Source organism: Aspergillus ambiguus, assembly GCF_047715705.1.
Source record: "Aspergillus ambiguus strain CBS 117.58 unplaced genomic scaffold BDV59scaffold_38, whole genome shotgun sequence".
NCBI classification, from domain to species: domain Eukaryota; kingdom Fungi; phylum Ascomycota; class Eurotiomycetes; order Eurotiales; family Aspergillaceae; genus Aspergillus; species Aspergillus ambiguus.
This window is the reverse complement of record NW_027395551.1, coordinates 26,129-39,746: the sequence shown is the minus strand read 5'-3', so window position 1 is coordinate 39,746 and position 13,618 is coordinate 26,129. Positions and strand designations below refer to the sequence as shown.

At 53.6% G+C, this 13,618-nt stretch overlaps 8 protein-coding genes across 8 annotated transcripts; 5 read left to right on the top strand and 3 right to left on the bottom strand.

Annotated features, from left to right (window-relative positions):
- Positions 1-212: 212 nt before the first annotated feature.
- Positions 213-745, top strand: BDV59DRAFT_204958 (NEDD8 family protein RUB1; the record flags this gene model as incomplete). Its single annotated transcript, XM_073694553.1, has 4 exons — positions 213-223; positions 318-372; positions 496-578; positions 661-745. The coding sequence occupies 4 exons, from the start codon at positions 213-215 to the stop codon at positions 743-745; spliced, it is 234 nt and encodes a 77-aa protein (XP_073544520.1).
- Positions 746-1,049: 304 nt separating this feature from the next.
- Positions 1,050-2,689, bottom strand: BDV59DRAFT_103398 (elongin A domain-containing protein). Its single transcript, XM_073686471.1, has 3 exons — positions 2,505-2,689; positions 2,371-2,447; positions 1,050-2,289 (listed from the first exon to the last, which is right to left on the bottom strand). The coding sequence occupies exons 1-3, from the start codon at positions 2,560-2,562 to the stop codon at positions 1,261-1,263; spliced, it is 1,164 nt and encodes a 387-aa protein (XP_073544519.1). The 5' UTR covers positions 2,563-2,689; the 3' UTR covers positions 1,050-1,260.
- Positions 2,690-2,831: 142 nt separating this feature from the next.
- On the bottom strand, positions 2,832-4,620 carry BDV59DRAFT_210059 (flotillin domain protein; the record flags this gene model as incomplete). Its single annotated transcript, XM_073695517.1, has 7 exons — positions 2,832-3,106; positions 3,158-3,388; positions 3,441-3,958; positions 4,010-4,055; positions 4,102-4,411; positions 4,479-4,560; positions 4,601-4,620. 7 exons carry the CDS (start codon positions 4,618-4,620, stop codon positions 2,913-2,915), a joined length of 1,401 nt encoding a protein of 466 aa, XP_073544518.1. The 3' UTR covers positions 2,832-2,912.
- Positions 4,621-5,387: 767 nt separating this feature from the next.
- Positions 5,388-6,072, top strand: BDV59DRAFT_103360 (putative tubulin-specific chaperone Rbl2). The gene is made up of 3 exons (XM_073686467.1): positions 5,388-5,667; positions 5,717-5,803; positions 5,865-6,072. Exons 1-3 carry the CDS (start codon positions 5,503-5,505, stop codon positions 5,964-5,966), a joined length of 354 nt encoding a protein of 117 aa, XP_073544517.1. The 5' UTR covers positions 5,388-5,502; the 3' UTR covers positions 5,967-6,072.
- Positions 6,013-7,480, bottom strand: BDV59DRAFT_103386 (uncharacterized protein). The gene is made up of 2 exons (XM_073686470.1): positions 7,214-7,480; positions 6,013-7,154 (listed from the first exon to the last, which is right to left on the bottom strand). The coding sequence occupies exons 1-2, from the start codon at positions 7,248-7,250 to the stop codon at positions 6,178-6,180; spliced, it is 1,014 nt and encodes a 337-aa protein (XP_073544516.1). The 5' UTR covers positions 7,251-7,480; the 3' UTR covers positions 6,013-6,177.
- A 58-nt stretch (positions 7,481-7,538) lies between these two features.
- On the top strand, positions 7,539-9,011 carry BDV59DRAFT_103379 (uncharacterized protein). Its single transcript, XM_073686468.1, has 2 exons — positions 7,539-7,836; positions 7,899-9,011. The coding sequence occupies exons 1-2, from the start codon at positions 7,712-7,714 to the stop codon at positions 8,926-8,928; spliced, it is 1,155 nt and encodes a 384-aa protein (XP_073544515.1). The 5' UTR covers positions 7,539-7,711; the 3' UTR covers positions 8,929-9,011.
- Positions 9,012-10,025: 1,014 nt separating this feature from the next.
- On the top strand, positions 10,026-12,057 carry BDV59DRAFT_103382 (putative MFS transporter). The gene is made up of 3 exons (XM_073686469.1): positions 10,026-10,994; positions 11,048-11,303; positions 11,358-12,057. The coding sequence occupies exons 1-3, from the start codon at positions 10,166-10,168 to the stop codon at positions 11,956-11,958; spliced, it is 1,686 nt and encodes a 561-aa protein (XP_073544514.1). The 5' UTR covers positions 10,026-10,165; the 3' UTR covers positions 11,959-12,057.
- A 353-nt stretch (positions 12,058-12,410) lies between these two features.
- On the top strand, positions 12,411-13,586 carry BDV59DRAFT_204951 (ankyrin repeat protein; the record flags this gene model as incomplete). Its single annotated transcript, XM_073694552.1, has 1 exon — positions 12,411-13,586. The coding sequence occupies one exon, from the start codon at positions 12,411-12,413 to the stop codon at positions 13,584-13,586; it is 1,176 nt and encodes a 391-aa protein (XP_073544513.1).
- Positions 13,587-13,618: the final 32 nt, after the last annotated feature.

Genomic DNA, 13,618 nt, shown 5'->3' with positions numbered 1-13,618 from the left:
AAAACTCCGACACTGTGCTGTCTCCAAACAAGACCTCAAAACGATCCCAGACTCCCCGCCCCACCAAACCCCCGCCACGGCGAGCCTTTCCGTCATCGTCTCCAACCGAACCACCAGCTCCCAGACCACTCTCCTCCTTCCCATAGACTTTCCTCACGCGCGTTGCTTTTCTAGACTTCCCCTGTACCGGTCTTCAGCGCAATCCCGCAACAATGTTGATCAAGTGGGTTCCCTCCCTGGATCCATTCTTTACTCCTGCGCCATCATCACCCGCAATCGCGACAAGAGCCATGACTGACCCGACCACCGTCTCGCAGAGTTCGCACCCTGACCGGCAAGGAAATCGAGCTCGACATCGAGCCCGATTACAAGGTACTTTCTTTCCAGTTCCCGACCTGGCTGTGTCTCCCCTCGCGCGGCATCCCCTCCGCATAACTCTCCCGCCCCCGAACACCCTCTACTTGTCGATCCCGTCACTCATGCAGTGTTCCCCAGGTGTCCCGTATCAAGGAGCGTGTCGAGGAGAAAGAGGGGATCCCGCCTGTCCAGCAGCGCCTCATTTTCGGTGGAAAGCAGATGTATGAGTCAACGCCTGTTCCTGGTCTTTCGTGTTGTCCCGGTCTGGAGAGCATCCTCGCTTACATACTGTGCGTGTTACAGGGCCGACGATAAGACCGCCGCGGAATACAACCTCGAGGGTGGTGCGACGCTGCACCTGGTCCTCGCCCTTCGGGGTGGCTATTAAACCTATGATCGATGACCCCACGCCTCCTAGAACCCACGACTGGTGCGAGCTGGAATGAGGGAAGATTCGGCATGCGCGTGTGGTGCCGCATACGTGAAGGAACGCCTGCTCAGGACGACACAAGGGACGTGTCGACTTCGATGCTTGCATGTCAGACCCTGTCCGGGGCGACGAACTAATTTTATGTCACGACAACGCAGTAATGAGAGTTTTTAACAGATCCGATGAGTAGGAGACAGTCGTATGCGTAGATTATATGCATTGATATCTCATACGGAAGGGACGTAGACATGCAGAATGCAGCGGACCATGTATATCGTGAGGTATATATAGGTATCAAGGAACCAACCATTTAAGCGCCTTTCCTTCCTGCAACTCCTTCGCCAATGAAAATGACTCGCCGTCTGTGCTATGTTTAGACTAGCCACCATGGTGAGTAACCAACGCCGCCAACCCCGGCTCTACGAGAGGATATCAATATGTGCAAAAAGCGCGCCGACCAATCGAAATTAATATCACGCCGGTTTCCTCTTTTTCGGTTGGATAAAGACACTGGGAGCCGGCCTCTTCCGTATATTTACAACGCGCGGCGGCTGCGGAGGTGTTCTGGAATCGTCGTCCTCCGCACTACCATCCATCCGGGGCGATGTCGAATTACCAGGAGTCGACAGTTGGACTCGGGTCTTTGACTGCGGTGACCCTGCAGGCAAGGGCGCTGTCATACTTGGACTTGCCGCTGCTGACGACGCCCGGGATGCAGTGTTCGATGCAGCCGGGGACATCGACGAATGAGAACCCGCGCGTGGGCCTGAAGCTATTGCCCGCAGCCTTGCTTCTCTCTCCTGCAGCGAGGGTGTGGCGACAGGGCTTTGGATCCTGCCTCCAGGGCCGCCCTGCATCCTTGATCTCCCCGGAACCCTCAGCGACGGAGTGCCGCCCGCGACAGCCGGCTCTTTGCGCCGGGGGCTTGCAGTGGGCGGGGGACGGATGTGCTCCTCGACCAGCGAGCGAGGCGCTTGTTTGACCTGGGAGGCGCGGTTGTTCAACTGCTTCGTGGGGACGGCAAGGACGTTGTTGCGCTTGGTGGCGGTGAAGATGCTCTTCTTCTTCTTTGTCTCGCGCGGGAGTTGCGGCCGCTCGAAGGACCAAAGGGGGGTTCCGCTCGGATCTGAGGAGCCGAGAGCGCTTCTTGGGCCAGCAAAGACGGGTCGGATCCCGCCTACTTTCCGGTCAAACGACGCATAACGCTGCTTGGTGGTCGGTTGCTCTCGAGGGAGGCGGATCTCCCGTCGATCGGTGACGAATTTGGCGCTGTGTTTGGCTCGCTCCGTTTTGATGCCGTCCAGGGCCATCTTCATCCGTTCAGCGTCCTCGTCGACGGCCCTCTGTACACGCTCACGGAGGTCACAGTACACCTCGTACCAGCAATCGGGGCTGTCGGGGAGTTCGTATTCCTCCCACCTGGGGATGTCGCGCTTGATGAACTCGAGCCATAACTCTTCGTCTTCTTTGATAAGGTGCGGGGATTGTAATTCGAGCGTTCTCTAGAGACATGCCGGCATTGGCGAAAGTTAGAATCGTTTGTTCAGCTGGAGCTGTAGCGCAGCGTCGAGGACAGGACGCACCAGTTTCTCGGGGCTTTCGATCTTGAGCAGGAATGGACGCGCGAGGGAGTATGGAATGGTCCCGATGTCGTTCAGAACTGAGAGAAGCACCGTCAATATGAGGAGGAGCAATGACGGAATGCTGGAGTGCATACATTTCACGTTCCTAGTGGCAGAGGCAGTAGCGAGCTGCAGGAGCGACGGCGCTGGCATGATCAAGGATCGGACCAGACCAAAACGCAGTCAAACGAGAGGTGAGATAAGCTATACCATGTCGGATCTATACGCGAGGCAGAAGAGGAGGAAGAAGACATGTAGGGGAGGGGTGGGAGGTGGTGAGTATTTAGATGTCCTGATAGTGAAGCATTGAGGCGATGACCGAATGTCCCCAAGGCGGTTAGGGCATCACATGATTTCATTGGGCGAGACCATCCAGTAAGGAGCACCTTCGCTCATCTATAGAAGTTATCGAATTCCCAGCTACAGCATTATCCCTGGGGCAGCGAGCGAAACAAAAGAAAAACAACAAAAGCAATAGCAAAGTCCGGTCATGACACCACTCTCTACGCCGCAGCTCCTCCGACGTTATTAGTTTTGCCCCCTTTCTGATGCTCGCCGTCTTTATCCCCCGGCATTTGCGCCACCCATGATGGCGGACGGATCCCGGTCTGCTCGTGGATCGTGTCCAACAAAGGCGGCAGGTTCTGCATGATGTTTCGGACAGGGGCGATGGTATCGCTAGAGCCGCTTCCATTTGCTGGACCCAGTCGTTAGCATGCACTTCCAAGAAAAGATGAACGATACGTACCCCCGGTATTCCATGAAGTGATCTTCGGCTGGAGGCCGTTGAGCGCGAGCCCGTTCGCCTTCGCCAGCTTCTCGTACGTTCCAGTCTCGAGCATGCGGAATTGCATGAAGGCTTGGGGTCCGCCGAGAACGTCCACGAGGGCTCCATACGCTTTGGCCATCTCCAAAATACCTTCCGCGTCGCGCTTTTGCCTGTAGAGTGTAGCGTCCGCTGCCTTGCTTTGACGGTAATCTAAGAATTCATTGTCAGATCAGTCTCACACGCACGCAGCAGCTCAACATACAAGCGGCATCAGCCTCCAACGTCTCCTTGTACAGCAGAGCGTCGGCTTCTTTTTGTGCCTTGTAAAAGGCCCCGTTGGAGGTTTCTTCCGCTGCTTCGCGCTCCACCCTGCTCTTCGTCAGCTGAGTCGCCCTGAGACGCTCCAGCTCGGTCTCTGCCCGTTTGGCTTCGACCTTCTTCTGCAGTTCGGCGTCTCGCTCCTCTGCCTCTCGTTTGGCTCTGATCTTGCCGATTTCAACGCCCTGGTCCAGCTCTGTCTGGCAATTGATGAACTCGGAATCGGCCTTCGCCTTTTCAGCCTTCCGCTTAGTCTCCAGAACAGCAGTGTCAGCGTCGATCTTGGAGATTTCCTGCTTAGTTCGGCCCCTTTTCTCGGCTTCTCCGATCTCTCCTCGCATGCGAGCTTCAGCAACGTCAATCTTTGCCTGGTTGGAGGCTCCTTCGTGAGCCTTCCGGCTTAAAAAGGCAAAGTATTCACTTCCGGGGGCATCCTGGAGCTCTTTGACGTTGGCGTTGTAACTGAGTTTGTCAGTCGCCTCGTATTTATCGTTGAATCAGAAGGGCACTCACATTCTCAAGCCGAACTGGTGCAACTCATTTTGGACATTCTCGATGACTACAAAAGTCAGCCTTCGAAAGAGATAGGACTGAATCCCACGCACCCTTAGTCTTAAAGATCTGCCTCTCCTTGAACACTTCTTCCATTGTCATAGTGGAAACGATGACGCGGGTTTCACCCTCGATGATGCCTATCACGATGTCCTGGACATGGTTCCGCCCTCTTGAAGTGTTGACGTCCTTGGCCACATCGTGAGAGTTCCCCGAGAGAAGCTTGGCGTACTTGCGGAGCGCCTCGCTTTCATCGTCCGGGCCGATGGTGAACACAGCCGGCAGGGAGAACTGCAGCTTCTCGACGGTCATCGCTTGGAGATTGAGCGAAAAGTCAAAGGGGGTCACGGAGATCCGGCCACACTAGGGAGCGAGTTAGACCCGACTTTGCTTTTGGAGAGGACGTGGTTACTCGTTGAAATGGCCATACTATGGCCTTTTTGCAGAGCCGAATGTCCGTGATCCCGGCTCCGGTGAGCACGAGATATTCGTTCGGACGTGCGATTGCATACCTGGACTGCGTGTTAGATAGCGTTTGTAGATTTACCCTACTGATAGCGGATAGACCACATCTTGACTGGGGTTGGTACTGCTGCTGGCCTTCTAAGCCCAATGATGAACACACCAAGTGGGATACAACCCTATGGTGAACGACAGAAGCATATGAGGCGAAGGAACTATCAGGGGGTGGAAGAGCTTTCAAGTAGATTTTGTAGGTCACTTAAGTGATTCAACTACGAACATCGGACAAGGCTGCCTAGGCTGATGCGAAGGTCAGAGGGCCATCCACAGGTGCTTCACGTCCAAATTGCTTCATGATCATCATATAATGACAGCCAAACTCTGTCTAGTCTTCACTTAGAAACAAAAGCTATGTCGCTCGGCCAACAATAGAGCAGCTTGGATGCAAGGCTGCATAGCCGCCCACTTGGGAACAACGCCCGATAGGGCACAGGATGAGCGGACTCAGCCTATCATTTTTGAAGTAGCCTTGGAATAACTTCAAGGCTGATTTGCCCAACTGGCCTTTCTGACTCAGATTGTTCTTGTGATGGACCAGAGTGCTCTTGGACATGTTCATGGACCGCCCCTATACATAAATCGGAATTATGCATAATATGACATAAGCGGCGCAATGTGATCCCACCAAACAAACACTGCAAACAGACTCCTTTATCGTCATAATTATGGCGGGGCCAGAGCAGTTCAACTGACCAGCTCATCTCTACAGTTTATGAGGACAGACATACTCTGTCCTTGATCCCGTGGAATACCCTAGTCTCACCGAAGGTATGTTATACCTGGTCGACAGCAATCCAGCCTTCCGCGTCGATGCGCGGTATGGATTGCATTGACCTGTTCGAAATCCTGTTGCTGGATAACATTGCAAGGCCCGTGTAAACCAGGGTATACCAGGATTTTGCTAACAAATATCAAATAGAAGACAGCTCATCATGGCTCCCCGTTCCCCATTGGAGATCGCTACCGCATCTGTTCAGCGCTTGGTCAAGGAGGAGGCGTCTTATCACCGTGAGCTCCAACAGCAGACCGAGCGGATCCAACGACTGGAAAGCGAAGCCGGCGATGATGAAAACAGAGAGTACATGCTGAAGCAGGAGGTATGCAGATTGGCCTAGAATCTGCGCGCCGAGGACTAATGAGATACAGCGGCTTGCTCTCGAAGAGACCAAGAACGTGCTTCCAAGCCTGAAGAGTAAGATTGATGAGTCGATAGCGAAGCTCGACAGCCTGCTGGTATGTTCGACGGCATAAATTTCCAGACTGCTCGCTCGCCACATTGCTAACACTGCAATAGGTCGAGGAAGGCCAGAAGGGCGCTGAGAGCAACGTCGAACACATCAACGCCGCAAAGGAAGCTATTGCGAAGGCTAGGACGGCCGAGCGTGAAATCGCCTGAGTTATGTCGCAGGATTTTCGACCAGGAGCTCAATGTCCATATGTAATGAATACTACGCCCAGTCAGGAGGTGCACATGAATGGGAAAACAATCAAGGCGGTTGATAGATACACCTAATGTAAAACAACAGATTGTACTTTTGAAATTGACATAACCAACGCCGCCAATCCTGACTCCATTGCCTTTGGATGATAAACCCGTAGTCAGATCATTAAGTGGTATCCATTCTGTCGCCACTGCGACCATCTTGTACTTCCTCTCCCTCCTCTAGCTCCTCATCCCCAGTCACTTCGCCTTCATCCACCATAGTCGCATCTTCTTGGTCCGTCGATGCCCGTTTCTCATCTTCCGCAATAGTGACTTGTCGTAGCGGTGTGCCGGGACCATGGGCGGTCGTCCGTTCAGCGTGTAGACCGAGCGGTGATCGACTAGAATCGTCCTGACCGTGCTGGGAGGGAGTCATACTGTCGACCTCCGGGCGCGGGGTGTTGGCGCCGCTAGATTTTCCCCTTGAAGGAACATCGCCATCGTCACCCGCCTCCCCTTCCTGCATGCCTTCTCTGCGCTCGACTTCCTCCTTCTCGTCGCGAATGAGCCGGCGTAGCTGCATGCCCTCTTCCACGATTCGGCCAAACTGCTCGCGCCGCTCCGCCCATGTCTGCGCGTATTCCTTGCTCTCCTTCTCTAGCTCTGTGATCTCCGCGCGGAGTTTCTGGAGATTGGCTTGCTGGTCTTCGCGGGGCTTGAGTAGTCGATTACTCGTGATCTTTTCGGCCAGATCATCGTAGCTCTTCCGTAGCGCCAGAAGTCGTTGCGCCTCCTCCAGCTGGGATCGGAGGTCGGCGGTGTTGTCCCGGACCGACTGCATTGTCTCAAGGATCTGGAGCTTCTCGGCGGCATATCGCTCGCGTTCCTTCTCGTTGCTCGTCAGGAGAAACTGGATGCGGGCAATGCTACTCTCGAACGCAGCAAAGTCGAGGGTCACGTCCTCGCGGAAATGGCGCCATTCGTCGAGCCTTTTCTGCTTCGTGGATTCGTCGACGGCGGCGGACTCTTCGTCTGTTCCGTCCGGGGGAGGCGTAGGAAGCGTTGCATGGGAGACGAGGGATTCGGGGTTGAGGATGCGCTTGGAGACACGCTTGAAGGGCTTTTCTTCGACGTTCAAGAGACGCGACTTGTGGAGATTATCTGGGGAGAGGGAACGGTCAGCACAGGTGAAGCGCAAAGGAAGCCAAGGCCACGCGCACCTTCGTCTGGTTGACCCAGAACTCCGTAAGACGCCATCGTATGCAGGATCGGCCCCACGGAGCGTCTGCAGTCGATAGTATCGATAGTATTTCACCGGACAGAAATGCACGAACAGACGGGGGGAGAGTTCGGTCGCCGAGGAGGAGGTGAGCTTTTGAAAAGGGCCGATGCGAGCGGTCGGTGGTGATGCGGAGGAAACTGCGCCAGGCGGAAAACTCTCCACTCCGTACACTCTCCCTTGCGCTGGTGCACGCTTCTGCCAACTCCTGGGCCTCCAGGCTGGTACGCAACAGATCAATGCCCAGGGCTTTTTAAGGGTCGGTGGTCGGCTGTCTCTTCTCCGTCTGTGTCTGCGTGTCTGACGATGGCGCTCGTTTCTTGGCTCGCCCGCCCATAACCATCGTTTGATGTACGCCCCGGTCCGCATCTATCGGCCCATATGAGACCGGACAGACGCCGAAGATCTCTCGGTTATTAATTACAGTCATGTTTCTCTGATGGAACAATCCCTCCATCCGCACTTCTGGCTGTCCCCGTCATGTCGGAGATGTACTCGGGGCTCCATGTGGGCCAACGGTTCAACTCCCTGGAGGAGTTCAAGGCGTTGGTCAGAAGCATTTCGGTCCGACAGCATTGGGAACTGCGCGTGACGCGGAGTAATAAGAAGAGCGTGGTGATCGGCTGTCGGTCGTCGAGCAATTGCTATTTTCGCGTCGTGTGTCGCGCGAACAAGAACTCTACTTATATCAGTAGTCTTCAGGACAGCCACAGCTGTCGGAGAAACGGGTCCTCCGCATCCAAAACCCCAGTGCGCTCGGAAGTTTCCCATGTGCGGTTTCTTCTCGCCGAAATCCCCAAGCTTTTCGATATGAGCAGCAACATCAAGGCACAGGATGTCGTGGATGCTGTGAAACGCTACCACGGATATCAGATCTCCATGCGGCAAGCACAACGCGCCCTGATCAGACTGCAACAGAAACAGCCTCAGGGACAGGGGGAGAGTGCCGAGATTATGGAGTCTAGCGGAGACGATCACCAGGAGAGTCAACTCCCTGTCTCGGGAGAACAGGCTGAAGGCTCGGCTTACAGCAGTCTTTCTGGACAGAGATGGTTGCCAGAAAACATTCAATCTCATCTGATCGACAACAGTATCCAACAGGTAGATATCCAACGTAACCCGGCTCTCCAGCCTCCGTCATTGCAGCCGGACACAGTGCATTTGCAAAGTCCGCACCCAGTGGCATCGTCCCATGTCCAGCATCAGCCTGATATTCAACCACAAGGCCCGTCGACGCTGGGAAGCGCACTCGGCCACCAAACGACTCCCCATCCGTCTCTTTATGCCGTGCCCACGGCGACTCCGACATCTACCCAGGCAGGCCAACATCGGCCCCAGAGACCGCTTCCCGACGCTGCACCTCCCTCTGCATCGCAGTTGCTCCTTACGAATTTCAAGATTGAATTCACATGCACGACCTGTGGTGCGTTTAACCAGAGTTTCTTCCCAAATCACGGAAATGTCACTGGTGGGGGTTATCTTCCTCCACATGCGGTCGCCAACCAGCCAAGCAATGCGGAAGGAACAGGGCCTTCGGCTCAGACAGTTCAAGGGAACAATGGCGGTGACCGAGTTGGCGAGAGCCATGGATATGGTGCGGATGCCACTGCAGGCACGCGTGGTGTCCGGGCTCCATGGGGCATTGGGGGCCCTTGAGTCTGAATTTCAGACCCTGAAAGCATACGGCGTATAGATTCCCAAGCAGCGGACCGTATGAGCCAACGAGACTCAGTACTGAGATCGGTATTCTGGGCCCACTACTGGAATTAGATTTGGTTACGGCTTCTTTGGTCGACCAGAGAAGACGTTGAACAACTCACCTATGATTCATACTGCGTTCCCGGTCCTTAACAAGTGGAGTAGGTTCATTATTAGCTCACATCACCGGCAGTTGTACCCAAGATACTAACGATTGACATTGCATAGACCACGGACACTGGTGCATGCCGATATGGATTAGGTGCATCGGTAATCCGCCGACTGTTCTAGATGCCCTGACCTGTCATGATACGACTAGCTGCATACTTCGATCATCGCCTACGTATCCTCTCTCCTGTAGCCAAGAAGGGGAATATTAAGAGCTTACGCATAAGAACGGACCTCTCGTGCTTCAACATCTGCGTACGTACCTGACAGTGCAAATTGAAGCCATTATACGACCGCTCTCCTACAACATGTACGGAGCATACCCACTACCGAAGAAAGTATGCGTTGGTCAAGCTAGTACCAAGGAACCTGTCGGATTTAAATCCACCTCCCGTCTCGGCGGAAAATTCCCGATAAGATTATTCTCCTCCCTCATCGGACCCCCGAAGGAACATCGGAGCGCCGAAATAGCCAACATCAGGTCCACCCACAATCCCCTCTGAACGACATGGTCCACGCTGTGTGTGGGGCCTACTCACTCGCGGAATAGGCCCCGTCCTCATTGCTTGGTTACTAATTAGGACCAGCGGTCCCGGATGCTTTGTGGGGATGAGCGTACTTCGGCACCAGGTTCGGCCGTCCGACCGTCCGACGATGGCAAAGAAAGAGATAAAAGGATGGCCTCTCACGATGCGTCATTCTTACTAGGATCTGGCGGTGTTGTCTGGAAAAAATTTTTCCTATCATTGTCTACTCTACTTATATATGTTGTCCAATCCTTCCATGTCTAGCGTTTTCCTTGTCTAGGTGTACATATTCGAAACCCAATTCCCGGCCAAAAAGACTTTTCTGGCCTCGATTGTTCATGCCAATGACGTGTCAATGTTGATCCAGCATCACTTAACTCTACGTGAACGGTGTCCCTGCACTCAGCAGCAAGCGCGGCAATCTATCTTGGGGTTGCCACCAATGCCCTCGTCAGACGTTCCAGAAAAGTCCCGTTTAATTGAATAGGAGCTGGAATAGAATGGATAAGCAGAAGGCCGCCGAGAAGGCCCTGCATGACCAGACCAATATTCTACCAATTGGCCAGCTGTTGGTCGTTTTCGCGGGTCTTGCTGTCTCCCTTCTCATTACATTTGTCGACCAGAATGGCATCAGTGTCACACTGCCTACCATCGCCGAGGAACTGAATGCGGCCAACACGATTTCCTGGGCCGGAACAGCCTCGCTAATCGCAAACACCATGTTTTCGGTATTGTACGGCCGACTGTCCGATATCTTCGGCCGGAAGATTGTGTACCTCTCTGCACTGGGATTGCTCTGCATTGCCGATTTACTATGTGGTTTATCACAGAACGCCCCGATGTTCTATGTCTTTCGAGGACTCGCTGGTGTGGCGGGAGGAGGTGTCACTTCTCTGACGATGATCATCGTCTCGGATATCGTGACACTGGAGAAACGGGGCAAGTACCAGGGCATCCTGGGTGCATCTCTTGGAATGGGCAACGTTATCGGTCCGTTCATCGCCGCAGCGTTTACTATGCGGTCGACCTGGCGCGGATTTTTCTGGCTTATCTCTCCCCTTGCGGCGTGTTCCATCGTGGTGGGCTATTTCCTTATTCCGAATAACGCCCGTAAGGGTGACTTCCGTGAGAAGCTGCGACGGATTGACTACTTTGGCATCATCTCGTCGTCTATCGGAGTTATTTTCCTGCTCATCCCAATCTCCGGTGGTGGCTCATACTTCCTCTGGGACTCTCCTATGGTGATAAGTATGCTGACCATTGGAGGCTGTGCTTTGATTTCTTTCGTATTCATTGAATGGAAAGTATCCGTATTGCCTATGCTTCCTGGTAGGTCTCGCAACCGTCTTCCCAGACAACGCCGCATTCTAACTACCCTCTAGTGGAGTTTTTCAGAAACCGAGTGATCTCAGCGCTCTTTCTGCAGAGTTTCCTCCTCGGAGCCGTATACCAGTCATACCTCTATTACCTCCCGCTGTACTACCAGAACGCTCGAGGATGGTCACCTCTCGTCTCTGCCGCCCTAACAGCGCCGCTCGTCGTGTGCCAATCGCTCGCCTCCATCGCCTCCGGACAATACATATCGCGACTGAAGCGGTACGGCGAGGTCATCTGGGCCGGATTCGGCCTGTGGACACTGTAAGTTGCGCGGGCCCCTTTCTCGAGTCGTCAGTCTAACGCAGCCAAATATAGTGGCGCAGGGCTTATTCTTCTTTACGATCACACCATTAGCCCCGGCGTTATTGTCGTCATTGGCGGCCTCATGGGCATAGGGATCGGATTCACCTTCCAGCCAACGCTGGTCGCCTTCCAAGCCCACTGCACCCTGAAGCAGCGCGCGGTGGTCATCTCGGACCGGAATTTCTTCCGCTGCCTGGGCGGTGCATGCGGTCTCGCCGTGTCGGCTGCGATCCTGCAGGCGGTGCTGAAGTCGAACCTGCCGGAGGGGTACAAGCACCTCTCGCACTCTACGTACTCCCTCCCCGCGCGTTCCGGGGTGTCTGACTCCGACTGGGCGCAGATCGTCACTGCGTATGTGAAGGCGTCCCATGGCGTTTTTATCTTACAGGTACCTCTTATTGGGGTGGCGTTCCTTGCTTGTACCTTGATCCGGGATCGGGGTCTTGAACGGCCGAAAGATCCTGACGAGATAGAGGAGGAGAGGAAGAAGAGGGAGGAGGTGCAGGGGGAATCTGCGCAGGGGCCGGTCAATCCTTCGGATTTGGAACGTGGTGAGAAGCAACCGGGTGCTTCATTTGCGGAGAACGGGAATCAAAAGGGAGAAAAAGCATAATACATTGAGCATGATTTGGTGATGTCTGCATTGGAGGCGTTTGAGTGAGCTTTGTACATATCTTGATAGACACTGCATTTACATAATAGACAATTCAGCCAATACAGAAAAAGAATACTGTAGTACGAAGACTGTGGTATTATTAAAGATATTTCCCGCTAAGCTAAGCTGTTCATTGTATATGTGAGGTTGATACCATCAGTCTTTACATTAAGATAAGTTCCGGTATACTTCCGCACTCCAACAAAGACCTTTATTAATAGCATGGCATTTGACAACAACGAAAGACAAAAGGTGTTCTTATCCTAGCGTCAAGTTCCTTTAACCGACCGGGGATTACCCAAGAGAAGTATATAAATGCCCTCAATTCCCAGCTTCATCCCAGAATCCATCTCCATCTGGCTTCTCTCAACACCGTCTCTTCAGACACCTTATCCTACCAAGAGCCAGCCATGGATCAAGCCACCTGGGCTTCGCTGCCAAACGAGATCATTTCGATGATCGTTCAACAGTGTGATGCCCCTACTCTCCAAAACCTCGCCACCGTCGACCGACATATGCACGAGCACGCGTCCAGAGAGCTTCGTCTACGTTTACAAATGGCTAATTTCCAGCTATACGACACGGATGAGGCCAGAATTGCGGATGTGTTGCATGGCCGTAAGGATCCTCACCCTTTCCCCCAGCTCCCGGATGATGTAGTTACTGATGTGATCAACAAGGGACAGGTGGATGCCTTTCGTCTTTTTCTCAGCTGGGGTCTCAATATACGCATGTACAACAGTCTAGGCCATTCTATCATGGGCGTTGTCTTTGAGGCTAATCACGACGCGATAGCGGATTATCTGGTCGACAACGGCCATCTGACAGCAGAGGATGTGACCACACCCATATTGTCGGTGCACGTTGGGCCATCTCTGCTTGATGCTGCAGTTGACGGGGGAAAGGGTCGTGCCGTGAACCACTTCATCGACCTCGTAGGCGATGGTATCGCCGAAGAATTTGACGAGGGACTGATCGTTACCGCATGCAAGACATTGCCCGCGACGACTCTGAAGCGATTGATGGCGATCAACGTTCAGCTGATGGACGGTAATCAAGCATCGCTTCGCAATTCCCTCTGGAATCGAGACACAGGCGCGTTCGACATTTTACTCGAACTGACTCCCCAGCCAACTCTCTATGTCCGCGATCATTTCGGTGAGACAATCCTTTTCGCAGCTCAGAACGCGAAGAATCTTTATGCAATGGAGAAGTTACTAATCCTGGGCGTTGACCCCAACGTTACGAATTGGATATTTCAAAATGCACTGGGTCTGGCCTGTCTCTATCTTGATCTCGAGCAGGTGACACTTCTTCTCCGGTACAATGCCAGGCCCAGGGTTGGCAACTTTTTCGTGAGGGATTCTACCTTTCACATGTTCGCAGAGGGTCTATGGAGGAATCGGGAAGACCTTGTGAATAGTTTTCGGTACGCAGAAGCCCAGGAGATCTACGATGTCCTGATACGCGCAGGGGCCGCAGGAGAGTCTGGTGGTGGACGGGGTTTTACTTTCGGAGAGATGTTCCGTCTCCGTTGTTCTATAGGCTATCTGGAACTGGAGGAATACGAGGATCTCTTTTCATGATGCAGCGTACTGTATGATCGAATTTGAATGTC